At 45.0% G+C, this 27,185-nt stretch overlaps 1 protein-coding gene and 3 long non-coding RNA genes across 4 annotated transcripts; 2 read left to right on the top strand and 2 right to left on the bottom strand.

The window, feature by feature from the left end:
- Positions 1-3,289: 3,289 nt before the first annotated feature.
- On the bottom strand, positions 3,290-4,244 carry LOC136195294 (uncharacterized). The gene is made up of 5 exons (XR_010671865.1): positions 4,177-4,244; positions 4,075-4,127; positions 3,899-4,024; positions 3,457-3,516; positions 3,290-3,398 (listed from the first exon to the last, which is right to left on the bottom strand). It is a non-coding gene; the product is annotated as an uncharacterized lncRNA (long non-coding RNA).
- A 3,971-nt stretch (positions 4,245-8,215) lies between these two features.
- Positions 8,216-8,602, top strand: LOC136195318 (uncharacterized). Its single transcript, XR_010671877.1, has 4 exons — positions 8,216-8,282; positions 8,341-8,392; positions 8,443-8,514; positions 8,569-8,602. It is a non-coding gene; the product is annotated as an uncharacterized lncRNA (long non-coding RNA).
- Positions 8,603-11,928: 3,326 nt separating this feature from the next.
- Positions 11,929-17,340, top strand: LOC136195460 (ubiquitin carboxyl-terminal hydrolase 9X-like). The gene is made up of 29 exons (XM_065984785.1): positions 11,929-11,971; positions 12,085-12,206; positions 12,258-12,359; positions 12,417-12,532; positions 12,657-12,908; positions 13,196-13,363; positions 13,440-13,515; positions 13,566-13,646; positions 13,695-13,764; positions 13,821-13,996; positions 14,045-14,278; positions 14,331-14,445; positions 14,493-14,635; positions 14,692-14,817; positions 14,869-15,014; positions 15,064-15,124; positions 15,188-15,247; positions 15,340-15,409; positions 15,461-15,572; positions 15,631-15,721; positions 15,769-15,839; positions 15,892-15,961; positions 16,014-16,156; positions 16,209-16,349; positions 16,404-16,473; positions 16,785-16,844; positions 16,897-16,992; positions 17,044-17,167; positions 17,273-17,340. Exons 1-29 carry the CDS (start codon positions 11,929-11,931, stop codon positions 17,338-17,340), a joined length of 3,207 nt encoding a protein of 1,068 aa, XP_065840857.1.
- A 4,148-nt stretch (positions 17,341-21,488) lies between these two features.
- Positions 21,489-21,992, bottom strand: LOC136195324 (uncharacterized). Its single transcript, XR_010671881.1, has 3 exons — positions 21,962-21,992; positions 21,666-21,913; positions 21,489-21,610 (listed from the first exon to the last, which is right to left on the bottom strand). It is a non-coding gene; the product is annotated as an uncharacterized lncRNA (long non-coding RNA).
- Between the last annotated feature and the right edge of the window lie 5,193 nt (positions 21,993-27,185).

Below are 27,185 nucleotides of genomic sequence, written 5' to 3' on the forward strand. Positions count from 1 at the left end.
CTACGCCGTCGCGTGACGAGAAATTCGAGTGGGGAGAGGCTGCTCCATCGATGACCACGAGGCCACTTTCATCCTGAAGCTCCGGACACGATATGCGTCGATGACGTTGCTTAGAAGCGGTAGGCGGCGTCGAGCGTGAGCGGCGTTGTCGTCCAGGATCCATCGAGGCGCATCCATCGTCATGTGATGCAGGTTCAGAGCGACGGAAGTCACTGTATGCCGACTTTACGTTGCCTTCGGGAGAATAATACGGTAAGATTCGCTGAACATGAGTAATGACGGGCCGCGTCGTTTCCAGATTCACGAGTTCGTACGTCACGTCGGATAGACGACGGGTGACGCGGTACGGTCCGGTGAAGCGATCTTGCAGCTTCGTAGCGAGACCGGGCGTAAGGACGGGACGATGAAGAAGGACCAGACTACCGGGAGCAAGCTCAACCGCGTAGTGGGTTCTGTCGTAATAGTCCTTCCGTCGAATGTCGGCGTCGAGCTGATACCGCCGGGCGAGTTGGAAAGCGCGCTGGATCTTCTTTGTCACCACGAAACCATATTCCCGGGCGTCTCGAGTGAGTTCCGTTTTCGGTCCGGTGATAACTGCTGTCGGCAGCCGAGCATCTCGTCCGTGAACGAGATAAAACGGGGTATTACGGACAGAGTCCATGAGGGCCGTGCGGTAGGCGAACGCCACCGCATCGATTTAAATGTCTCAATCCGTGTTATCGTCGTTAACAAACGCGGATATCGCCGTCTTCAATGTGCAATTAAACCGCTCTACTTGCCCATTGCACTGCGGGTGATAGGCAGTAGTAAAGATCTTCTTGATTCCTAAACGCTCGGAGAGACGCTTGAGGAGAGTTGAGGTGAATTGAGCACCTCGATCCGATAATAGTTGCTCGGGGCAACCGTGTTGAAAAACAATCTTCGAGAGAAAGACGTCGGCGACAGTCAGAGCGTCAATAGTCGACACCGGAGCGACCTCAACCCATCGCGTAAACTGGCCACCATAACGACGACGAATCTATTGCCCGCGTCGGTTCGTGGAAAGGGCCCTGCGATGTCGATGCCAACCGTTTGAAACGGCGCGGAGGCGCTGAAGAGCTGGAGTCGACCTGCTTTGACCGGTTGGTTCTTCTTCCGGAATTGACAGCTTTGACATGAGCGAATGTAGTCGTCGATGTCGCGGCGCATTCCCTTCCAATAACACTGTGATCGTACGTGGTCAAAGGTACGCGATCGTCCAAAATGACCGGATGCCGGAAGATGATGCGCAGCGCGAACAGCATCGAGGCGATCGATTGCAGCGAGGTATAGAACGGTGATAGCTCCGCGCGCCCGAACCGTCCCAGTGTACCAGAGCATCTCGAGGGCGCCTCCAAGCGTAATTACGCCGCTGTCGCGTAACACCTCCGACACTCCCGGGGGCATTTTGGTTGTGCCGCCGTCTTTCGCCAGATAGTCAATTACTTCACGCAGCTGTGGATCCTTGTTCGCCGATATTTCGATCGGTTGCGATTCGACGTCGTTTGATTCGGCGACGATTCGGCGACGCGTTCGATTTGGCAGCGCGTTCGCGGCGCGACGGCGCGCGTGACGGAGCGTCCGTACACGGCGCGAGATGCGATCGGTCTCCCGACGTGCGCGGCGAGTTGACCTCCCGCGACTTTGTTTTGGTTATCGGGCCGCCAATTACGCCTCCCCCGACGTCGACCACGCCCCGGCCAACGGCCGATTTCAAATGTCGTAGCCGGCGGGGAGAGCCCGAACGTCGCAACGTCGTCGGACAGGTCGGCCGACGCAGCCAGCGATCCGCGTACCTGCCGTTTCCCGCTAGCCGTTTCTGTCCGAATGACGTGCTCCGCAAGTTTTCTCCGACGCGCGCGGCTACCCGGATTCTCCACCAAGTTGTTACGGGCGGCCGGTCCACGGGCGTCAGACGGGGGAGCTAGGCACGGCGGAGTAAATGAGGCGGACTTCTTGAGAGCTTAGAGTTGGTCTTTTATTGGGCTCACACTCGAGCGTACTACTGCTGTACTATCCCGCGCATCCGGGATCCCACTACGTCATGCACACAGAAAATCCGCAACGGAAATGAAGAGAGGAGGTAGGCAAGCGCGTGAATCGACTCGAGAGGCCCCCCTTCGCCGCGTGCTGAGGTCTGGAAGCTCTAAATCCAAAGATCTCGCGACTTCTGGCGTTTTAATAAGACGATCGTGGCGCGCCAGAACCGAATCAACTCGCCTGCATAGTCTCCGACGTTTTTGTATTAGAGCTCAAAACGGTGGAAGACATGAACTCCAGCGAATTGGGAAACTGAAACGCGAGCAGCAGAAGCAGGAGCGATTTTTCGACGCTCAGGGAGCAGGAATTGACTGAAGCGTGAATGGCAACATGTAAGTCTTTATAGCAGAACTTTGAAAGGATTGCTAAATATAAAAATTAAGCAAGAGACCTTTATATACTGTATCTGCAATTTTTTCACGTATCTGTGCTAATAGATAGGCTAGATATATAGAGAGATAGGTAGCTAGATAACCATAACCTAGATATAGCTTACAGTTTTATTTATGAATCAACAGTGGGGCTGTTCTGCCCTTTTAACGTCATAGTATTGAATTATTCTATGCCAATTCATTTGAGCTAGAATTTATTAATTGTCTTTTTTGCAGTTATTGAAGTGACGAAGAGGTAGACCGCGGTCCCAACGTCCTCAGCATGACGGGTCGGTCCATCTGCCGGACTGCGGAGATTTGCATCTTTATTCCATAGATGCAGTCTCCTAAACTGCTTGTATGCCTCCTGGATAACGAGGCCTTAGCGTCTAAACTGTCCCATCTCCTGGGTAGGCCTACATCAGCCGCTGAAGCGGTTGTGCGGCCCTGAGCTGGAAAACTGCTCACTCACAAGGCGTGTATCTTCGGACAAGGCTACTATCTATATTGGTAGTCTCTCTTGAAGAACGACGCCCACAGCAAAATATGCCTGACTGCCTATTGATTTTATCAATGGCAGCAGGCACACATTCCCTGTGCCTTGGGATAAACAATGAAGGCATCCGTAGGAACAGACGGTAACTGTTCCTCCTCAGGGAGCTTGGGTTAAAGTTCCCTTCTTGTACAAAAAGACGTGAAGAAGTTTTAATTTATTTAGCTACTTCCGGGTTACTTCCGGGTATATAAAATAAAAATCTACTCGTCATTCGCGCTATGAGTTGACGTGCGTGCCCTACACACTCCTTTTATTTTTAATTAAGTAACGCCATTACACTTTTATGACGTAAAAAGAGTTCTCTGTTCGTGCAATAAAAAGGCAACAATGCATGCAAAAAACGAATGAAGAAACAAACGAACTAAGGTAACCACAAATACGAAAAGCGCCTGCATAATTTCATCCACTCCACTCTTCCAAAAATGAAGAAATAGATGAGGAACATAAGCATTCTCCTCCTTAGTCTCTCACCTTTAATCGAACGGACAACCTTAGAGAAAAAATCTGAATCCAAAAAGTCTTCAGTATGTCCTAGGTAGAGTCAAATCAAAAGTCGTCAGAACGTGTACATAAGAATCCTGTGATGAGAACGCGACTCTATCATCATGCGTATCCCTAAGAATCTTGTGTTGAGAACGTGGCTCTATCATCATGGAAATGCCTAAGGATCGTGTGTTGAGAACGTGGCTCTATCATCATGCAAATCCCTAAGAATCTTGTGTTGAGAACATGGCTCTATCATCATGCATATCCCTAAGAATCTCGTGTTGAGATTGTGACTCTATCATCATGCAAATCCCTAAGAATCTTGTGTTAAGAACATGGCTCTATCATCATGCATATCCAATAAGAATCTTGTGTTGAGAACGTGGCTCTATCATCATAGATATCCCTAAGAATCTCGTACGCTTACCGACGTTGCATTCGCCGAACTTCGTCCGTTTCACAAAGTCCCCAGGGAGGTGATGCCTTCTGCTGCATCTTCTTGTTCTCTCATTGATATCGTCGGATTGATCCAAGCGTCGAGGAGAGAAAAGAACTGAATCAAAGTAAGACCAGATTCAAATAACAATCTATGGTGTTCGTTACCTTGACGTAGAGAGATTTTGGACGAAGGAATTGATCCATAAAGTACACAACATCTACAAAAGAATTCAATATTACATATAAAACGTAAATTCAATTTCGTACTGCGAGATCACACACTCAACTGAATCCCATTGTTTCATAAAAAATGTTTGGAATCGGAGAAACGACCTAAATGACCAAAAATTCCGATATTCTAAAATCTTCACCTCGCGGATTTCCAACCTACTAAACGCGTTAGATCGACTCTAATTCACTAACTCGCGTGGTCAAATGGCTCGTTCAAGTCGAAATTCGCAAAGAAAAGAGTCGTAATTCTTTTGGGGACCCAAATCGTGCCTGTTCGTATTTTTGAGCCATTTTTTCGTACTTCAGCGTAAGCTATTGATCGCATCGTGCTTAGGAGTTGCAGATCACTGCCAAAAAACGAGGCGAAAGTGATCGGCGAAGGCCGCGTGGAGAGATCACCTTTTCTATCGCGACAAACGGGCTCCCGATCGCAGAGACGCTTACCAAACACCGTCTCTTGCATTCTTCCTGAGCTTCGAAGCAGTCGTCGCCGCCGAAATCACCCGTTTTCGTCTTCTACGCCACAATTCGTTGCTTCTTCGAGATCACGTGTTTGGTTCCTGATGTCCCGTTTGAGGACAAGACCGCGAGAGTCGATCTACGATAGTCTAACCAAAACGCAAGAAGAGAAGCTGTGTGGAAAAGAAACAGCGAACACGAGGCATCGTCCACCATCTCTAACTCGAAGCAAGAAAGCTCATTCATTGCCAGAAATAGAAACACTGACTATAATCATGCCGCAACACACAGTCGAACCGGTATTGAAACCGGTTTACATTTTTGCACCTATTCAGACTATTCAGTCGGAGTTCTTTCTCAGAGAATCTCGTCGAGTTGGCTTCAAAAGCGCCAACGCGAAGGGAGCACAAGAATGTTGCATCTTTGTAGTGCATAATTGTAAAGAAGCGCCAACTGAAAGTGGTAGTCAACCAGTCCTGGATACCGGTATCGTCATCGAGTATACCAATTATAAGCATCTTCTCTACAGCAGATGTGAGGAGTAAGGGTGGGAACAATCCGACTAGTCAAACGATTGCTCAATTGAGGAAGACTTTTATATACAGGAGTGATACATAACCACGGCTTTTGAAGAAAGCTTCAAAAGCTTTACTTTCAATTGAGCGCATAATGCTGATCTCGCTGCAATCCCAGTTAGGGAACGTCATTACGTAGCGTGATCTAGCATACTTTCTGGACTACATAATGTTTCCCTTTCGTGTTGAGAGATGGGAAAGACCATCGCGACCATTTCTTCAACTCACATCACCTTTATAGTACTTAGACGTGTCTACCACGTAAGGAAAGAAGGTGTAATAAAAATCAACTAAAAACATTTTGTTCTTGGGAGAGGAGAGAGGGGGGTTACAACAAGATATCGTATACAAAATAGTAACATCAAAATACAGAGAAAACGTCTAACACTTATCTGATGCACTACCTCTACAAATGGGGGAGGTACGAGGGACAGGCTGAGATACGATGGAGGAAGAGGAAGAACAAATATGCGCAGCTGGGTTAGGGTAGAAACACAGCCAAGCGGCTAAATGTTATTTACAACGAGTTCTTGACACTTCGAAACCATGCTCCAGACGTGGCAAAGATTCTGCAGCACGAACTGACCTAGGTTCATGTGTACAGGTATAGAGCTAAAATTAGAAGGGGAGAGCAAATACCATTGCCGTCCACGTTCTTTATCTTCTTCAGGAAGCTTTTGCTGTCGCTTGATAATTGATAGAGCAAAACGATTTGTTCTCGCTTCAGAGAAACGAGGAACTCTTTAAGAAGCGGAGAATATTCTTTCAGAAGTGGCAAAGGCTCTTGCTAAAAACGAAAATAGTTATTTTAGATCACAAGGAGCAGGAAATTCAATACCTGATCAAAAGCGAAGTGTGGGCAAAAAGAGACAGCTTCTGCCCCTAGTGCTTCACACGCTTTCGTGACGAGTTTTGAAACGTTGCAAATGAAGCATTTCCTGCCACACAAAAGAATTCGTTCCATTCGCTCGTTAAACAAACCGCCTAGACTTGACTCAGAATCGTCAACTTTAAGTATTATCTTTAGCTCCTGTTGAAGTTGTTCCTTGCTGAACAGTACCTCTCCAAAGTATTTTTGCACTTCAAACGCGGTCACAGTACCGTTTTCGATGCCCAAATAAAGTCCTCTCCAAAATTTGAATACTGGTTGCAGAACGAACTGAAGCAACTTCTCTAATGAATCCAGACGCGGCATCGGCTCTGAGGTGTAATCGTGCCACACATTCTGAAAGACAGTGCTCACGTGAAGGTCACTCAGCTGTTCGATGTACGTCTGGAGATGTTCAAATTCCGAAAAAATTTCAGGCTCTGCGGCAGCATTGCGCACTTTCCCAAGAATCTCGTCGAGTGACACTACAGATTCGAATTAATGGGAGACAGAAGAAAGAGAAACGCTAGATCTAGCCTTGGTAAAAATCTTACCGTTTCCTAATTTTTCACATATCCGTAGAAAATTGTTTAGAAGACGCTTTTCCGTTTTGAACGCTTTTCTCATGGCTTCTTCGGCTTTTTCACGCAAACACAGAGCCACGTTTGGCTTTTGAGCATCAAGCAGGTGACAGATCTCCAAAAAAGTATCCCTTTTGCTGGAAGTATTAAAATGGGCAACAGAAAGTCTGTCCTCGTCCAGGAACTGAACGACTTCTTCTACTACCTTCCTTGCTTTCAAGATGTAGATGCGCACGGCTTTATCGCAATTGCCCAAGTCTGAAAATTAAGGTGGTATAAAAGAAAGACAAAATTTTTGACTAGGAAAGTACTCACCGCGATTGAAGAAATAGCCCTTCCATAAACGCCAAGTCACGATGCTTCTCAGCCAAATCTCGTTTGAATGCTGTTCTTCTGGAGCAGTTTCACTCAGAAGAAGCTTTAGAAGTTGATTTGCCAAAACATCATGCGGACGCCACGGCCATTTTGCAGAAATCTTGCCCAGTACTACTAGTAGACTGTTTTCTTTCTAATATAGGCAAGTAAAAGTAATAGGCATGAAGACAAGAGAACATCATACAGCAAGAACTTGCTCCAGGACTTTTGCTGCAAATTTCCTAACACTGGCAACCAGTTTCGCGTGAAAAAGTTGGACTTGGAAAAACACTATGATAACTTTGTCACCTTTCTCCTACGCATTGCTCGTTTATAGTATATCCACATTCTCTCCGAATCAGATGAAACGGCGAATGTTGTTTATACTGAAGTTTTACTCTAAAAAACTACACCTCCCTTCAGCATACCACTGCAACCAGCGACCACGTGCAATAGCACCACAACATTTTTAGGTCACGTCGCGTGTGTACCTCCCCGTTGGTGTGGCCTGGGTAACGCCGAAACACACGCATATCATCCCAACTTATTTACAAACAATAACACATTTATATACCCGTCGAAGACGGGTACACAGCTAGTAAAACTAAAACTTCGCAACCTTTCGCTTATCACTTAGCGCGCGTTAGATAACAAATATTTATTAATATTTTTATTTGTTTAATCCAGGTATTAGGCTTGCTATGGAACCTAGCACATTCAGAAGACTGCTCTGCCGAAATATTGGATGAAGCTCTTAATGCTCACATCAAAATATTAGATTACAGCTGTGCAGCAGTATACAAAATAGTCTATATGGTAATGACGCGTGTAGCAGTACTTTTCACGCAGGAACGAGATCAGCACAAGAGTTTGTGGCTTGAACTATGCCTTGCCGAGTTGAAGAGCGACACGTGGGTCCTTCCAGCGATCAAGATGATGCGAGACATTTTCACCATGTACATTGAGGTCTCAGGAAAAGAGTTCTTTATGAGGGGGCACATTGATAAATGACGGGGATTAGGCACCGCACAGCTCGTCCATTCGAATTACTACTATAGGCAGGACATGATTCAGAATGTCGACTCCCAATCAAGTCTGATCGAACTTCTGACGACCAATTTAGAATACTATATGAGCAAAGTGAGGAAACACTGCGAAGGTGAGATTGAATATTTGATACATTTGGGGCAAACGACAATTTCTTTCTCGCGCTGCTGTCAATCCTGGCGCAACTCCCAAGGACGTCGTCCTCGACGGTAGAACGAATCATGAGCAACAGGTGAATGACCGACTGACGTTTCTCAAGTAAGTGAAAGAGAGAGAAAGGCTCCTTCACTCCCTGCAGTGAATTCTTTAATTCTAGATTCGTTCTCAAGGATGGGAGGCTGTACCTTTCTCTGAGCCACGCTATCAAGGTAACAATTATAAGAAATAGTACGGTATCCTTAAATTGCCTCTTTTTTAGATTTGGACTTGTTTGGCTAAGAAAGCCGTGTTTCCTTCTGATAGGGAGGCCTGTTTCAAATGGTTTTCAAAGGTTTTTCTTTTCGTTAAGTCTTTTTCTTTGGTTGCCATTTTTTGGCGTTCTTAGGTTATGGGAGAAGATCCCGATTTGGAAACCTCAGGCTACGAAAAGTTCTTTGAAGATCACGTCATGAATCTAGATCCCGCTCTGTTGACTGAAAGCGGAATGAAGTTGGTTGCGTAACGAGATAGAGATATTTACTGAAAATTCTTCTATTCGTTAGATGTTTTGATCGCGCGTTCAAACTGGAAACCAGTATAGTCATAAATTGATTTCAAAGAGACACAAATTCGTCACTTCGAATCTATCCATGACCGGAATCGACTACATATGAAAGGTGGGGCAAAAAAAACAGAAAGACTCCCCATATGCATCATCATCTTGTATATTTATTCCTTACTTTGTCATACATATGTAGGATCCTTAGGCGCTTTGCTAGGATTATCAATTCTCTAGGTGATTCTATTTGGCGCGGATGAAATCGTGTTAAAGGCAATAGAACTCATGAAAGACGTTCACACTCATCTCTCGCCTACTCTATTGACCCGTCAAGTTAACCAATGACGAGCTGGGTTTTTATTGATCGTTTCTTTTTTGTTTTTTCTCTACAGGTGGCCATTCACATAGATTTGATAGGAAAATGTTTTGAGCATCTCAAAACGTCTTTCGAAGTGCTGAAAGTTCGTCTTGAAGCGCCCGAACGGCACGTGCACGTCACTCAAATGGTCCGCTGTCTGACGCTTCTTCGAGAATACATCGCCCAATGCGACGACGCTCACAAAGGCGAGAGGACGTTTCTGCCCCACGGAAAGTAAGAAAGCGAGAGGGAGAGAGGCGCATTGCCATTATTGGATATACGACGATCTCCAATAACTCAGGTCGTTGCTTGGGAAACATATCATGTTGACCGTACGCTTTCCTCTTCCGTCGGGACGACAGGAGGATTTGGAAGTATCGACGCACGACAACGAATCTTTAGGAGCGTTGCGTTGCAAGATCATACGATTGTACGGTGACAAAAAGTTTGGGGAGAGTGGGCATTAGATTTTCGTTATGATAGGAAAAAAGGGTCGTCGTCGCATGGAATCAAAATCGATTTATTTCTCAACTGAGAGGTGGTGAATCCGGTGGAAGATCGCCGACTGATGCACCAGCTTTCGATTCGAGAGAGAGCCGTGAGCGGGGATGTAGCCAAGGCGGACTGCCTCTGAATTTCTTTTTAGGTTTTGTCTACGAAAATTCGTTATAAACGACACGGATCGCCGTCTCAAGATCCCTCTTCTGATTCGTCATCCAATTCATCACCGACTCTATGTGAGAGCACCGAAGAAGAGTTACCTGGAGTGGTATATACTTTAGTTTCGAACGAAAATCCCTCTAGCGTTGCTTTCTGTTCAGATAATGTCTAGGAATCTGAAATACTGTTTGCTTCTCCTTCGAATTTGTCAACTGGGAAGCCAGTTGAATGCGTCCGTTCTTCGCGACAGAGCGCGCAAACTGTTGGACTTGATTCCGTTCAATCAGAAAATAATCAAGAAATTTCTACAGTTCAAAAACGAAGGAGGTTTCAGGCAACTGGAAAAGATGTGTTTTCAACTTCATCCGGTTTCCATTCTGTATCATCTAGAGGTGCGGAAAATTACGACTCTTACCCGTGGGGGATTTTGACGTATCTTTTTCTTTCTATCTAGGTTTTGCAGTCGCTTCTTCTTCCTGCGACGTCGTCTCCCGACGACGAGCAATCGGATTCGTTTCAGCTTTGGTTCATCGAAAACGGGGGCATTTGACTGCTTCTGAAATTGCTGGAGAGTCCCGAATTCGTCAAGGACGCCGACGTGAACACGAGAAAGTGAGTTTATTTCCAATAAAACTGGCGAATGTCTTTCGTAAATTCTCCCTTCTTTCAAGATCGATTTATAGTGTGACTATAAGGCTCCTGCGTCTCTTTCTCGCATCGCTCGGAATGGTTCAAGGGTTTAATTGGGCGAAGGAGTTGATTAGTGAAAGTCTAACGAAAGAGGCGGCCGCGTGCGGCCGAGTCAAACAGTTGCGCGAAGCGCTTTTGCATCTACCTAGCATTCATTCGGACTTACTACTGAGACAGATTGTCAATTGGATAGGCCAATCGGCTTCAAAGACAGTGCGTTACAATCTCTCGTAATAAATTTTTCTTCATTTTTTGTTTCTCCCGCGTAGGTTTTAGATGACGTGAATCTAGTCACTTTAGAAACGGTTTGTTGTATACAGCGGTTCGCCTGGAGCGCGGCGGCGGGAGCCGCTCACTTAGCCAAAGCGTCGGGTGACGCGACTCACAAGGCCATTGAATCGGTGCGCGGCGTCAATCCTATAGTCGCGTTTTTTTATTCTCTCTTTTCTGTCTAGAAACCCATTGATTCAGAGAGCGCTTCACTTTGTAAAGAATCTTTGGAGGTAAGTGGTGGAGCCACCCCGGTGCTGTAAAGATCTCAAATCTGGACACTAGGTGCTTTCCACTCTACTCGCACTTCAGCCCAACTTGCAGTAATCCTTGATCAAAAAGCGCGACTGGCAGACGTTTATTATAGATCTTTTGCTAATGAGTAGAAGCAGGTGAATGTTCTGAAATCCGCGAAGGGGAAATTTGCATGACGTGCGCTTTTTAGCCTCTTCGGCTCACTGTCTGTGATCAACTTTTCCTCATGGTGACTCGATGCTCCACGACGCCGAACCCTCTTCGTTTCCTTCTCACGCTCTTGTTCACTGATCTATCCGTAAGTTTCGATACGTTAGGACTCCTCGTATGTTTGTGCTAGACTGTAGTTTCGGAGAACGAACGGTCTTCTTCCGAATATTTCACTCTTCTTTGCAAGTAAGCAGGCCTTTTTTGACGGTAAAATGGAATGGATTATTTCTTGCCTTCAGATTGCTTAGCAATGTGCGGCAGACGGAGGCGTTTGCTTTCGACGCCTATCACAAACTGAAACTCGAAGTGGAGTGGCTGAAAAAAGTCAAAGTAAGCCCCAGGAGACGACACATCCATTGTAACTCCTAACTCCTCACCATGCTGACTTACAGTCGTCTCGAGGCTGTACGACAGTCGAAGATACACTTCTCGAAGGTCGTTTAAAAATCGCGAAAGAACTGCTGCAATTTCAACCGGAAGAAGTAAAGCGTCGACTCGGATCAGCAGCAAATGGGGGCGAGAACCTCGTCCAGGAGCTCGTTGAAGAGTTTCTCTGCCCGACGTCGAAGCAGCTCAGCCTCTACAAAAAGGGAGTTGGTGAGTTGGCGAGAAGCTTATAAAGGATTGTACCTCGTTTTGTGAAACCTTTTTTATTTGCAGCTCCTCTTCCTTCTGAGTCGATGGAGGCGATTTGCTCGTCGCATTCTACGCAACTTGCTGCCTATGATCTACTTGTAGTCTTATGCTTCCACTGCATTCCCAATATGGAACGACTTTGCCAGCTTCAGGACGAACTCTTCTACTCAGGTTAGCACCACAGAATAATTGAAGATGTTTCGCTAAATGTTTCAATTGAAATATAAACAGCTACTTATTATTGTTATTTTACTGATTTAGTCCGGTTGTATTTTGAATTCTAGAACACGAAATGCCGTTAATGGAGTGGGAATACATGCCTCCCATTTGCGCTGGACCAATCGGTGGTTTTGTTGGACTTAAAAATGGCGGAGCCACGGGTTACATGAATTGCGTTTTGCAAATGGTTTTCCTATGTTGTTTTCTGCTTTAATTTATTGATGTCTTCTTCTTGTAGCTGTTTATGATTTCCTCGCTGCAAGACGGCATTGTGAAAGTCAAAGGCCTTTGGAAGGAAGACGAAGAAGAGGAGCCGTCGTTCTTCGAGGAAGGGAGTCAGGTGAGTTCAAAGAGAAGCGAATCGAGAAAACGTCTTATTTCTTTTCGGGCGTTTCAGCGTCTAAAAGAGAAAGTAGTCAACGACTATGAACGAGCGGAGAACGGAGGCAACAGCGCAGACATGAAGGCGTATCGCTTGGGCGTCGTGAAGCAGATCCAATGCATTTTCGAAAGGTCATTTCATGAAGAGTCGTCTTCAGTATTACACGCCACGGAGCTTCTGGAAATCGTTCAGGTGCGAAAATTTGTACATAGGGCCTTGTGCAACGTCCTTTTGAAATTTAATTGTTTTCTATAGAATGGGGGATCGGCCCGTGAACGTGCAAGAGCAACAAGACGCTATGGAGTTTTTCAACGGCGTTGTGGACTGCATAGACGAAGGGTTAAAAACAATTGGCCACGAGGTAATCGTGTCGAAGGTTCTCGGCGGCTCTTTTGCCGATCAGAAAATTTGCAAAGGCTGTCCGCACCGATACGCTAGCGAGGAGGAATTCATATCGCTCGCCGTGGACATTCGCTATCACGGTCATCTCCTCGAGTCGTTGGAGCAGTACGTCAAAGGCGATTTGCTTGAGGGCGATCGCGCGTATTTCTGCAAGAAATGCAACAGAGAGGTTTCCGCGTCTTTTCTCTCTTCAATTTTTCAAAATATGCCGATTGCAGGTTGACACATTGTCGAGAATATGTATCAAATCGTTGCCTCCTGTACTGATGATCCAGCTAAAACGATTCGGATACGATTGGGAACGGTAGTAGAGCTCTCGTACACTAAAGTGTATAACCTCGCGTTTTATACCACGTCCAATGACTGCGCTGTCAAATTCAACGATTACCTAGAAACATAGAACCGTATACTGTCGACGGCCTGGCGAAAATCGAAGGCGAACGCATTGGCGTGAGCAGCGATGACGAAAGCGACGACGAGAGAGAAAAGACGATTAATCAATGCACTAAGTACAGTCTTGCTGGCGTCGTCATACACAACGGCAATGCGAGCGGAGGCCAGTACTACAGTTTCGTAGAGCGGAGGTTTTAGCTTCATGAAACATTGTGTCCTTCTTTTCATTCTTTTTGGTTTTAGGATGGGCGAAGATGAGGCTAAGTGGTACAAATTTCAAGACGGTGAGGTGTCCGAAGCTAAGTTGGAGGACGACGAGGTGCCTTTGTTTAGAGAAAGAAATGCCTCCTGCGCACTGGTTTTATCTAGGAATTGAAAGCTCAATGCTTCGGTGGCGAAGTAGTCGGCGAGAAGTACGACCACGTTACGAAAAGTCGAGACAAGGGAACTGTTTAAGTAAGATGCTCACTTTAATAAACGCGATCGTTTGGGATGCAGTATCGTCGCCAGAAACGCTGGTGGAACGCTTATCTTCTGTTCAACGAACGCGTCGATTCGCCCTCTACCAGTTTGCGAATTCGCATCTCATCTCAACGCACGACGAGTCTTTGTTTTCTTTTGCAGAGGCGGTCAGCAACGATGTGGGCAAACTGCCTGTTCTTCCCGGCGCAATCGAGCGCAGAATAGCAAAAGAAAATCTTGAATTTATGCATCTGAAGGCGTTGTTCAGTATAGAAAATTTTCGTTTCATGAGAAGCGTCGATTCGGTCGCCCCTCTCACTGTCGACGTCGAGCCGATGGTAACCGAATCTAATGTCGACTTCTTTATAACGATCAGATTCTTGCAGAAGGAGACGCAGGAGAAATTGGTCATGCTCGTTTTAAAGCTCTTGACGAATTTTTTGCTCTCCTACGGCCTTCGAGCGAAAAAGGCGATACGAGGATTGGCCGGTGAATGGGTCAACAGTCTCCTGTCGTTGCTCAAGTGCAGTAAGAATATGCGTTTTTGGTTTGCTACATCGGCGCTCTTTTGCCATCCGCAACGCTTCGTGGAGTATCTCCTCGAATGTCCCAATCAAGGAGTGAGGGAGAGATATGGGAGGGGGGATGCCTATTCACTTCTTTGTGCTTTAGGTTCGCACGGCTTTTAGTCGCTTTCTTGCCTACCTTGCTCACTTTTCTCACAACGACGGCCCCTACGTCAATCACTCGCCTGTCTACGGTCCTGCCTCCTCTGATATTATTGGATGTAAAGAGCGATTAGCTTAGACGAGAAATGGACTATTGTCTTTACAGCTCCGACGTCTCGCGAAACCCTTAGCGACTGCATCGTAGAAGCCGTTCTCAATCTCCTAAACAAGGAAGTGGGCGAACACGAGCGTCACATCAGCAAGTATTTCTTCTTCTTTCTGACGTACTGCTCTTTCTCTGATGCAGAGGTCAGTTTTAACCCTCTCCCCACGTCCGCTTACGAAAACGAGCTTTTTCTTCTCAGCTTTCTCAATTGCTGAAAATGCGCGTACCGGCCCTATTCATAGCGCTCGCATTGGGCGAGGGTCCGGCTCTGATTGGCTACCGGCAACACGCGACCGATTTGTCGCGTCTTTATAGCGTCGTGTCGGTACTCGTGCGTTGCTACGACGTATCCCGTCACATTATTAATTGCGTCAAGGTTGCAACGCAGCCTATCATAATCGTCGATGAGATTTGCTACTTTGAACTACAGGAAGCAAAACCGGCTCCAAATCCGCTCTACGAGCTGTCTCAGCCGGAGGGAATGCACCCGGAAATTGTCGAGGCTTTGTTTGAAAATCAGAAGTATGTCTGCCTCGCTTTTGTGCCTTTGATATTTGAGTCACTTTTTTAGGTATCTGAAAAAGGTCATTAGCGAAAACGCTGCTGCTGAAGACACTTTGCAATTATTTAAAGTTCGTCGTCCCTGCGACGTTCTCCCCACATCGTAGTTTCATTTCGTTTTTTTCCCTCCTTAGTTTCTTTGTTGGGAAAATCCTACGATGTCGCGCATGGTTTTAACCGAATTGCTCTATCAGGTTCGTTTTTCGGGTGCACGCGAGAATGTTAGCTAGAGTACCGCGCGTCGTAGATTACGTACGCGTTGGCGTACGAACTCCGACCCTACTAGGATTTGCTCTACTGTATACTCATGCTGGACGACTCCTGGCAGCATGCTCGTCTCCTAAACTGCGTCAGAAGTGAGTGGAAACGAGAGCTATACTGTCGGCGGAGATATCTCTTTTCCTTAGGATTCCAAGAAAATCAGCTTGACGGTATCTTGGATATAATTCGCAGATCAACAAATAACCAGCCGAAGAGATCGTACCAGTGCATCAAAATGCTTGTCAATCTGTTCACAACGTAAGTGGAATTTCCTCAATAAGCGCTTTTCTCCGATCCTGTTCGCTTTTTTGCTTAGATCTCGTGTGGCGAATGAACTTCTCAAAGACGAGTCCATGTACCGACCTTTTAAAGCGTTGGTCGATTGGCTAGGAGACAAACTCGACAAAGTAAGAAATATAGTTCAGATTCTTCGTCGGTCACGTTCTTTCTCTAGCGTCCCTACGGTCACTCGTATTCGCACAACAACTCGTGTCCGCCAGCGCAGTCAAATGAATCGTCCCAGGGGTACGAATACGTTAAGATATCTTCTACAGCTCCTAGCCATAATCCGAAATAGATATTTTCTGGAACGGTCGAACAGCGCCAGTCAGATACTTACAAAAGCCTACGATTTACTACCAGAAGACGTAAGAAATGCACGCGTTTCTTTATCAGAGAGCCTACTATTTTCATATAAAGGAGCAAGACGAAGCGAAGCCAATAGTCGACGATGACGTTCCGGAAAGCGAAAGTCCGACGGGAGCGTTGGAAGGTACCGTACCGGAGATGAGTCAATACCACAACAGTCAGTCCCTCGGTGGGAAGTTGTCGGGTGCGGACCAGTCGGAGCCGGACCAATCGTCGCCAAGACGCGTTACGTGGGCGCGCGACTAGCGTGGAATTCTCGCGACCGACGAGAACGACCTCGATCGACGATTTGGACCAGATTCACAATACTCCGGGCGACAGTCCTCGCACAGTGCGATTCGACGAAAGGATTGGCGAACCTGGCACCTCGGGCGACTCAAACGATAAGTACGAATACGACGTTATCACCATAGCTCCTCCTAATCATTTTCCGAATTATAGGAATTACGTGGAAAGGCCAAACAATGCCGCACAGACACTTTTAAAAGCCTACGATTTACTATCAGAAGACGTAAGAAATTCTCGCGTTTCTTTAGTAAAGAGCAGTGCTGTATTGTTCTCATAAAATCAAACGGTAAAATCGTTGTCTTACGTTGGGAAGATTTCATAAATTGTTATTATATGTCCTGAAGTGCGTCAAAGTGTTGTTAGACATTAGCTATTGAAGAGAGGTTTTCTGTCTCTTTTCACGGATATATTCATAGAGCGATTTATCGTCTTGAAACAGCAGTATCCATAATACATGCAATGCTCAATTGCTAGATGTTACTCGTATCACAAAAGTGCAGATACATAATTTAACCAATGTTTACAATTTATCAGATTGAAAAGACTGTAGAAAAGGAAAAATCTTCTTCTGCAGAAAGCGAAAGTTCTTCTGAAGTACATGGCTGTGCTAGAGTCATATGGTATGTGATTCTGTGTATTTCTTTAGATCATTCGTTCTCTTCAGCGTCAAATAGAAGAGGAGAGAGCTACTGCTCGATTAAACGAGAGCAATTTTACCAAGAAGTTCCACTCTTATGAACAAGTAAGTGGGTTGGTAAAGAGTGTAACAACTAATAGGAAAATTCTGCCTTAGCTGATTCGTGATTTAAAGGAAGAGAAAAGTAGACTTCTTTTAGAGCACAAAGAGAAGATGGACCAATTTCAGAAGGCCAGTCGGTCCCTTCGTGCGCGATCTGCGCGAGCAGAATCGGATCTCAGTAAAGATTATATACATAAAGGGAATAATTGAATTACAGAATTTTAAAAATTGCCGAATTTTTGGCAATATCGGACACATTTGATAACGTTATTTTGTTGTAAAGCAAGCTCAGAAAAACTGAAAATGTATAGCTGTCAAGGTTTATTTGCATTTCTCGAAAATAGCATTTAGCACAGGTGCACTGGTGCTAAACTCAGAAAAAGCAAGTAGACATGCAGTTAGCTGGCATTAGTAACTCTTAAATGCTCTAGGAAAGGTCAGAAAGTAGTTTGGTGAACGGCCAGACTTTTCTCTCTTGCTATCTGCCACCTTCCATCTGTGCAAACGCTATTTTTGAGAAACGCAAAGAAAGCTTGGCCATTACAAATTCTCAGATCTCTTGAGCTTGCTTTACAATGAAATACCGTCGATGACCGTGTCCAAAATTGCCAAAAATTCGGCAGTTTTTAAAATTCTGTAATTTAATTACAAATTTAAATTTAATTAAATAATTAATATAGGATGAAAGAGCAAAGAAAGAGATTTCCCACGATATATAACTTTCCCTATTGGCGATTATCTTGAAGAAAATCGCTCTGTCCGTATCGTATGTGAGTGTCCGAAAGTACGTGTCACTGACCTTGCTCGAATAATAGCGTGTCATCTGGCGATGGCTCTTTCGATCCAGCCGAAACTTTGGTAAGGAATTTCTAAGGGAACAAGGAAGAAGATCAGCCAGAAGCGGTTTGGATCTACAGTCTCCAACGCACACAAGAACTGTCCGAACTACATGTTGTCCGAAAGTACCGGAACGACTCTATAGACTTGGTATCGACTCGATCGATTCGATATCGACTCGATGGACTCCATGGACTCCTTATTGACTCGATATTAACTTGATCCATTCGATATCAACTCAATCGAGTCGATATCGACTCGATGGGCTCGATGGGCTCCATATTGACTCGATATCAACTTGATCGATTTGACATCAACTCAATCGACTTAATATCGAATCGATGGACTTTATGGGCTCCATATTGACTCCATATCGACTCAATCGATTCGATATCGACTCACGATGGACTCCATAATGACTTGATATCGACTCAACCGTATCGACTTGATATCGATTTGATGAACTCAATATCTCTCGATGGACTCGATATCGACTCAATCGAATCGATATCGACTAGATCAATTTGATGAACTCGATATCAATCAGATATCGACTCGATATATTGACTCAATCGGCTCAATCGACTCGATATCGACTTGATCGGTTAGGTTTTTGGGCCCACTTATAGATTACGTCATACGCCGTGAGGTTTTGGCGAAAGGCTCAATTTTTAATACACGAAATTCGCTCGTTATTGCGGTGCGAAATAGGTCGTAGTGGCCCTCCTTTTAAGGCAGAGTGCGTGGTGCTGTATGACGTAATAATGAAGACAAACGCACAACGGATTGTGTACCCCATATATATAAGAGAGCACCCAACGGTGACCAAGAAAAGAGCGATAGCCAGTCATCACTGCTTCGATCTTTGAATGTTTGCACCGCAAGAGAGTTTGGTAGAAGGCGTAGCGGATGAGCCTTTGCGATTATAACGAAAAGTTCTGACGTCATCCAAGATGGCCGCCGCTCTTAGTAGTATAGATTGTGCGCAGGCATGCGCTACGGCGCATGCCCGTACTCATTCGTGCCTTACGCGAGGGGACAGGGCGGAATTCCAAACGCGCATGCTCCGTCGCTAGGGCTTTTACGCGGCGTAGAATGTTCCTAAACCGAGCCGATTTGGCTCTCTAGCAAAAGATTTCGACTGTTTTCTTTGATAAAAACGAAAAGATAAGTTGTTAATCACTAGGTCGCGGGAGGATTTAGAGCGGGACCCTCTCGAACGAAACTTGCCTGACAATGGCAAAATCGCGCATTCGCGTGCACAGCATACACTATAGTGTACTGCCATTGCGGTAATAATTACCTATGAAGTCGACTTTTTAGTCGAAAGAAGCACTCTAAATGATAAAAAGGGGCCTTCTTTCTTTGCTTTGATTTTCGGCTTTTAAAAAAGCCGGGCTTAATTCCCACGTGGCTTGTGGATTTTTCTTAGCCGTTTGATGTAGAATTTCTGTCGTGGAAAGCCCTTACGTCGCTTGTACTGGTCACTGCACTAATTGCCAGCATAGCTGTGATCACAGAGTACAGTTTCGAGGCGTTTTTCTTTCTGCAGTGCAGAAACGTATTCCGGTCTCACTGCAGAAGGCGGAAGATTTCTGAAGGATGGCTTTAGATGCTGCTGGAACTCCGTCGTAGTATACCAGTCTTCCTCTCTGTCCTCGACGTCTTCCTCTCCATCGTCGTCCTCTTCCTCGACGTGGCCTTCATCTGTATCATGATCTTCTTTTGCGATGCTCTTGTTGAAGGCTTCAGAGAGTTTTTTTATAGAGTCGAGCAAAAATGGCTGGCAGTAGGCGCATGATTCATCCTTTGTGCATGTCAAATGGAAAGAGTGCCCGCAGCTAAGTAGAATGACGTCATCGTTTTCCGAAGTGCAACTTTCCAAGTCACAGAGGAGATCTGCATTAGGCAATTTTGGCGTCGAGAAGCCGAGAGGAAGACTTCGCTGGTCTAGGGTGCAGATGAACGTATTCAACTTAAAGTTCCTTCGTCGTTGCCGAGTGCCAGTTGTTTCTTTTGACTGCCCTGGCTGATTATAAAGCTTGATCAGTTTATTAGTGAGAAATTCAGCAGCTCTTCCTGCTAACAATTCCACATTGTGCTTGTGACTCTTTTTGGGATGTTCCGACAGAAAATTTAAGGTGAATTCGTGATCAAAGCTCTTGGCGCCTAGGACGTTGGCGATTTCAGTTATCTGTTCTGCAGATGTCCAAGAAGGACATTGCATTTGCAGCAACGAGTGAAAGGTTTCCACCTTTTTTTCCAAAAAAATATTCATGTACGACGAGAAGGTGCTCTTGTATTCAGGTATGATCATTTCGTGGTAAAGATGATCACTCAATGTCGCCAGCATAGCCTTATTGTAGTTGTGCCTCTGTTGTCCGATAAACATTATAGCCAGCCGTAATGTAGCTTTCTGCCACAACTCATTGCGCGATCCTTTGTGTATTGTGGCGTAGAAGTAGAAAACAAGAGGCACCAGGTCGTCGAGCAAGTACCTCAGTAAAAGGTACTCAATATCCTTGCAAATACCGCAAACACCGATGACATCCTCTCGCACCATCAACCAACCGCCAAATAGAGATGCAATGAGTGTTGTTTTCCGGTGAAATTTCGGTTTGCGAGGAAGTATTTTTTTTCGCCAAAAAGATGTTTATATAGTGCTATATTATGAGAACCATTAGATTATACAATATTCTACCTTGCATATGATTTGTTTACCGGAAAATATAGGGTGATAAAGGCTTATTAGATTTTCCATGCTATTGATATAAATATGGAACGAACCCAGCATTGGCAAAAGAGAAAGGATTGAAGCTTCTTCTTTGCACTAAAGTAAGACGCTGTCAGATCTTTCTTTATTTTTATAAAATTATGCGGGTTTAATTAATAAGTTACAAGCATGTAAACATATATTTAAATATTTGCTTTAGCTTACCTGAGCTACCATCTTTTTTAGGAAATAGAAAGTTGGATAGTCTCCAAGAGATGGTAACCCCATATTGTCTAGGTACCTATAAAGCCTCTATAAACATTTTAATTTATTGATTAAGTTCTCCTCTGTAATGCCTTTTTAATGCTGGGTATAAATCGATAGCATTTTCTACAGCCGCCTTGTAGTCACCTAGACTTTTGAGATTTTGCTCAGTTTCGCTCAGCAAGCAGCAGCTTTTGAGGCTATCGAGCTCCCTCTGAGAAGGAGTCACATAGCACCTGAACAAGAAGTCAAATCAAATTCTTAACCTGAGCAGTTTGAAAACCTTTGGTCTTCAAGCGATGATTGTATGTCCCTTGTGTTTAGATGCCTGAATGAGGATGGCAATACTGATAGCCACGTGCTTGCCATGAGGTCAGGAAGATTTTCAAGAAAATATTCTCTGACATGAGCGATTGCTATCCCCCCTCTTGGGAAATTTTCCGAAGGACAGTAATGGATAACAGAAGCATTGCCTTGCACAGTAAGACCAGGTATTGTTGAATGGATATCAGTTATTGCTATAGCAAAGTGGAACGCCCGAGACGTTTCTGAGGATGTTGGACGTTGGACTGAGTGGATACTATGAAAGTCGTCCACAACCAGCAGTGCTAGATGGTCATTGTCCAAAGCCGTTTTCAAGCGAGCGTTGACAAGACGCCTATTATCATCTGCTAGAGATCTTCGAAATTTTCTTATGGTCTTAGGGTGATCGCAGAATCCAAGCCTCCTTCCGAATTCCAGAGCAGCTTCAGAGCAACCAGATAGGGACAAATGAAGACCAACGTCGCTTACAAAGGTTGTATTAAGCTGCCAATTAATCAAATAATATTTTCATTTTAACAATTATTTATTTTTAGTATACCTGGTTGCCGAGATACGCCAGGCGATGCAACTCTCCAACAACTCGAGATTTTCGGAGAGTTGCTCGTCTCTCGGAGTCTATCTGAAGCGAATAGTTGCTTGTTATGGCGTTTTCAAGGAGGCTGAACAATCCAGGGGAATGCTCTTCGCAAAAAGCTTCCATTTCCGTTGCACTGTAGAGTTTTCCTTCTGTAGGCACGTGCTGACGAAAAGCTTCCTGGAATGACTTGAATAAGCCAAGGAACGACTCTAATGGGTGCCGTGAAGAACGGAGAAAGACAATCAACCAAAGTTTACCGGTTTTGATTCGTTCATTTTCTTCTTTCAAACGTTGGATTTGACGAGTCTTTTCATCTAGATCACTTTTGCTTCAATTTATGCGATGTAATTAATTAATTAATGTTTTACCTCTGTCTGCCTTCGTGGCATTTAGTTCTGCTGTCAAACTGCTGTTAATAGCAGCAGATGAAGCAATCTGACTTCGAAGCACAGCTAAGGTGAAAATTAGCTTACAGCTGCAAATAATTTATTTCTACTGCCTCTATTTAGTGTACAGTACCGGTCATAAGTATCAGGCCACCCCTAGTAACCCTTATACAGAGTCAAGTTTGTATGATGCGTGATAAAAAAGTCTCTCTTTGCTTTTAGCAAAGCTTCTTTTTAAAAGAAGAGATAAGTCTTAAATTTGTAAAAAAAAACAATTGTAGCAAATTTGTGGCAATTCCATTGAGACAATACGCGCTTTAGTGATAACACTAAGAATAATACCCTTCACCGAACATAGGACAATTTTTGCGTAAAAATTGAATTTTCCTATGCTTAATTTTTTTTAATTAACTGAAAAGTCGTTAAAGTTTAACATGACAAATGTTGCAAAGTTGTCTTCCGCATGCCTCCAGTTTGGGACTAGGAAGCTACTCTGTTTGCAATAACGCCATTTTACCACCTTTTCATTTTAATTCTCTAAACTGGTCTAACTAATGCTTTAGAAATCGAAGTTGTCATTAGATGAAAGAGGAATAAATAAGCATCCTTTTCAGTTCTTTTACTGAAGTTGCTGATGCTTTTAACAGAAATTTCTACGTATAGTTCTAAAACAAGGATTTTCTTAATGCTTTGCAAAAAATTAAAACTTTAAAAATTTCTGATTTTTGCCTTTAGTTAGGTTGGTTTCAATCTCAAAAATTTCGCAAGCAATAAAACTAATGCTTATTAACTTTGGAAGTCAAATATTAATTCATTTTGCCTAAGTTTTGCCTAACTTTCAAAACGCACTATAAATAGACAGGGTTACAGTACTGCTCTTGTAACGCCACACAGTTGCTACAAAACTTGCAACATTTGTTCTACGAAAGAAGAGCAAAGGTAGAAGGTTGTTACTAGTGCAAACAGAAGTTCGACTTCTACGTATCTTTTGAATGAATGAGCGCGTATTACGACAATGATTACTAAAGAAACCAGGGTGGCCTAATACATATGATCGGTACTGTATATGCACTAACGTTATATGCAATAATTTTATTATACCGTTTTCTGCTTCAAGTCTTTTTATATCATAGCGGGCGTCATTGAGCTGCAGGCTAGTTGTTTCTATGTAAAATATAAAATATTATTTATTGGATGCCTCGAGTACAAAATACATAATTTTTTCTTACCTGAAAATGCGTTTTCTGCAGCCGCCTCGAGAACCAGCTGTTCTTTTTCAAACAGCAGCTGCTGTATTTGGAGGCACGCAGCTGACAACTGGTCCTGAACGCACGGCAGCTCAGCGGTTTCAGATGAACTTTCGGTAGCCGACTAGATTCGTACTTAAAAATGAGCTAAAAATGAATAGGTATGCCACAGACTTGAATGGTTCCAGATTGACGCTTTGGTGGTGGTCGATACAGGGGTGTGTTGAGACTTCCGGTAGTGAGTCGATGGAGTCGTGGTGACGTCGACAGATGAACGCCGCCGGGATGCCGCTAATATCGTCGAGAACGGGCAGCAGCCTCTCAGAACACGGCCGCAGACTTCCATCACACCTAGAAGAATCGAAAAATACGCAACACTTCGAGGATTTATCGAGGGAAACCCGGGCGTGTTCAACGCATAGCGTGACGTCGTCGAAGAAGCCGCGTTCTCGAGCTTTTCGTCCTGAAAAAGACGTGATCTGTCCGAAACAAGCACGCGAGAGCGAGAGCGAGTTAGCGGGATGTCGTAAAAGCACGAGTAAGTGTTGTTTTGAGCCATAGCGAGATATCGAGCGAGCGAGCGAGAAATATCGAGCAAGCGAGCGGGATGCAGGAAATGCGCTGCGTGATCGGTTTCAGCTGCTATTTGTGCAGTTTTCGAACGTTGGCAGGCGCGAAATTTGAATGTTTTCATTTATTTGTAGCGTTTCGAGGATCGACAGCTGAATATCGCGTACCGATAATTTTCGAACCCGTTTTTCTCAAAACGCGTACCCTCGAAAAAAAAACGCGTGGAGCTTGTATGAAAGCTAATGCATTGAAGTGTTCATTTTGTGTGAGTTCGAGCTTAGCCCGCTCGAACTCGCCTTAGCCGACGCCCTTTTCTTCATAGAGGCGTTGTCGAACGCGAGTTGTAACATGGATCGCTGCTATTGGCCAATACTCGATTGTTCTTAGAGCATGCGCGTTTGAAAGTCCGCCCTGCCACGCGAGGGGCAGGACGGAGTTTGAAACGCGCGTGTACGAGTAGTTGTGCGTAACAATGGGCGGAGAGCCAATGACGTAGCCGTTGTCGCGCACGCGCTTTAAATCAGCCAATGAAGTAAACATTTATCGTTCTATCGAGACCCCATGAAAGAAAAACGGCTCGTCTAAGACGAGTTCGAATTGTCTAAGCTTGAGACTTCGCAAATCGAAGCTTCAATGAATAAGCTTTGATTTTAGCCCTGATGTATTTTTAGTTGAGGGAGACGTCAATCGAGAAAAAGCGGTTTGAAAGTTTTAGGACCGCCAAACGCACTAGGAACCGCACTTTTTTACTATAAATAGCTTCTAAAATTTACTAGAGTGTAGGGATTTGTAAATTCGCTTGAAAAATAGCGGAGTCGCGCCTCAATCGCGCCTAACGAAACACGGTGTTTCGAATTTTGCTAAAATATGTTAAGTAAAAACAGCTTCCTTTTAGCGTCAAAGCAAAGAACGCTGCTTTTTATTTATACTACTGCCGTTTTAGGGAAGCTCGGCGACAAAAATGAGAACTTGTAGACGATACTATTCGTACGAGGGGCCCCGCTCGATGCGTGTTTGTTTCAGTGAAGCATTGTCATATTTGTGCATTTTCGCCAGAGAAAATGCACTTATCAGAGGCTAGATAGGGTAAATTCAGCGCTTTCGGAGAACATTCGAAAGCGGGGAGTAACCCTAACTACGACGCATGCGTGTTTGAAACTCCGTCCTGCCTACGCGAGGAGCCGAACGGGTCTCCTCGTTACACGACGAAGACTCAGCGGTCCTTCTTCCTTGGAAAATATTCATGATACCGACGAATTCCTTTGGAAAGCTCGTTCGAAAAACTACGTGTGATTTAATTACCAAGGTAAAACACGACAAAGCTTTCAGTTTTCCTAAAAAGAAAGGCGACATAACAAAAATAAGCATATCTCTCGCAAATAGGACGATTTTTCGGACAGAGGCGTGGCATGTTCGGCATTGACGTACGCTGCCGTGGACAAACAGCGAAGGACCTCATGTGTACAGTAAGACATCACCGGCGTGAAGTATCATAATCGTGTTTCCTATTCCTGTGCCCCAAATCAGACTGCGTGAGCCCTTCCTTTGTTTTCCACGGTAGCGTACGTCAATGCCAAACATGCTGTGAGCGTCTCGCCGCCAAGAGAGGCGAGCTGTTGGCGTCAGCTGCGGAGAACGCGAACCCGCGAAAAAGGGATTTCGAGCCTATTTCGCTAAATTTTTGCGCGAAATCAGATGAGCGGCAGATAGTAGGCATCTCCCTAAGCGTACGTGAAATTTCAGCTATTATTTGCGAAATTGGACGCCTAAGCGGGGCTCAAATGAAAGTTTTTTTGTTCTCCCGCACGATAATGTGACATTCGTTTGTCCCAAGGGCTTCTGGACCTTGGCCCAGCCAAAATTATTTTGAAGAACGCGTCTTTGAGTACTGATTGGCTAATCCCTATTGTTACCTCACTAGCGGCGAGAATGCGCATGGGTTTGTCCGCCCTGCCCACTGCGACAGACCTAAGCTGTATCACCTATGGCTTGATGTAAAGAGTCTGAACGCTTTGAAAGGAGAATCGTCTCTTTCAAGCTTCGGTCACCGCTGACCTGACGTCAAAGGAAAACAACCCAGGACACGCTTCCAACATCCTGTTTATAGAACCCCAGGCGCGGCGGTGTTCACTTTCACGCTTATCAGTTGGCGTCCTGCGTTTCTATTTTGCTTATTGTACCGATCGCTTCGACTCGATCGATCGTGTCTTAGATAGGTCAATTCAGACAACTCGAACGCGATCAAAACCATACATACCGGTACGGCCGGCCGGGATTGCGCGCATGTATATAGTTCCTGCGCCGCGCTATATGGGAGTTGTCTCGATCGTTCGCGTACATTGACCCGTCAAGCTATATAGCGAATCATTACCAAATCACGGCAACGCGCAAAGTGGCTTAATTATCCCATCGTTCGATCGTGGCTACTTTGTGGCTCGTGGCCGAATTTAAGAGAGATTCCGTCGTCTATGCGTACGATATCGACGCTGCAAACGCGTAACTGCATCGGCGCGACAACTTTTGGGGATCAAAAAGTTTCCATCGACGTCGTGAGAATCCGACTGTGCGCAGGAAAGTGCATGAGTCCGGATGAGAGAGCCAGAAGGAGGGGTGAGTCCGGATGAGAAAGCTAGGAGGAGGAGTGAGTTCGGATGAGACATCCAGAAGAGGACTCGGAGTGAGTCCGGATGAGAAAGCGCAAGTGGCCTAGGGAACTCGTCCGACCTCAAGAGTAAGCATGAGACCAAACGAGAATTTCTCCACGGGCGAAAGCCCGAGTTTCGCGATCCAGAAGAGAAAATGTTTTTACCGCATTTTGAATAAGCTTCTTTATGTTTGAAATGGATGCGCCGGTGCCATCGGCCATGCAGTTTATAAATTCAAGTTGACCTCCATAGACGGCTGCCGGAACGCCGGCGGCATGCAAAAACTAGCTGCGAGACGGTTCCAAAATGCTTCAAATCTTCGCCTAAGAAAAGCAGCCTCTAGCAGCGGCTTTGTGAATCTCAGATAATTGAGTCTCTTATTAAATTAACGACAGCTGACACAGGTCGTCTCTTCATCAACAATAGCTGACGCCAGCGTGACACTATCTCTTATCAACAACAGCTGACGCAAAAATGTCTCTTAACAACGGTATACAAGCTAAATGCAGGGGGTCGGCGCCTGCACGAAACAGAGGGGAGGGGTTACAGGCTGACGCTCGGCTCATTACATATACCATAATAAATAATATAAACAAGAAATGTTTGTGCGACTTCTTTACTGCCAGCCTTGAA

The sequence above is a fragment of the Oscarella lobularis genome, chromosome 14, assembly GCF_947507565.1.
Source record: "Oscarella lobularis chromosome 14, ooOscLobu1.1, whole genome shotgun sequence".
In the NCBI taxonomy this organism is placed as follows: Eukaryota; Metazoa; Porifera; class Homoscleromorpha; order Homosclerophorida; family Oscarellidae; genus Oscarella; species Oscarella lobularis.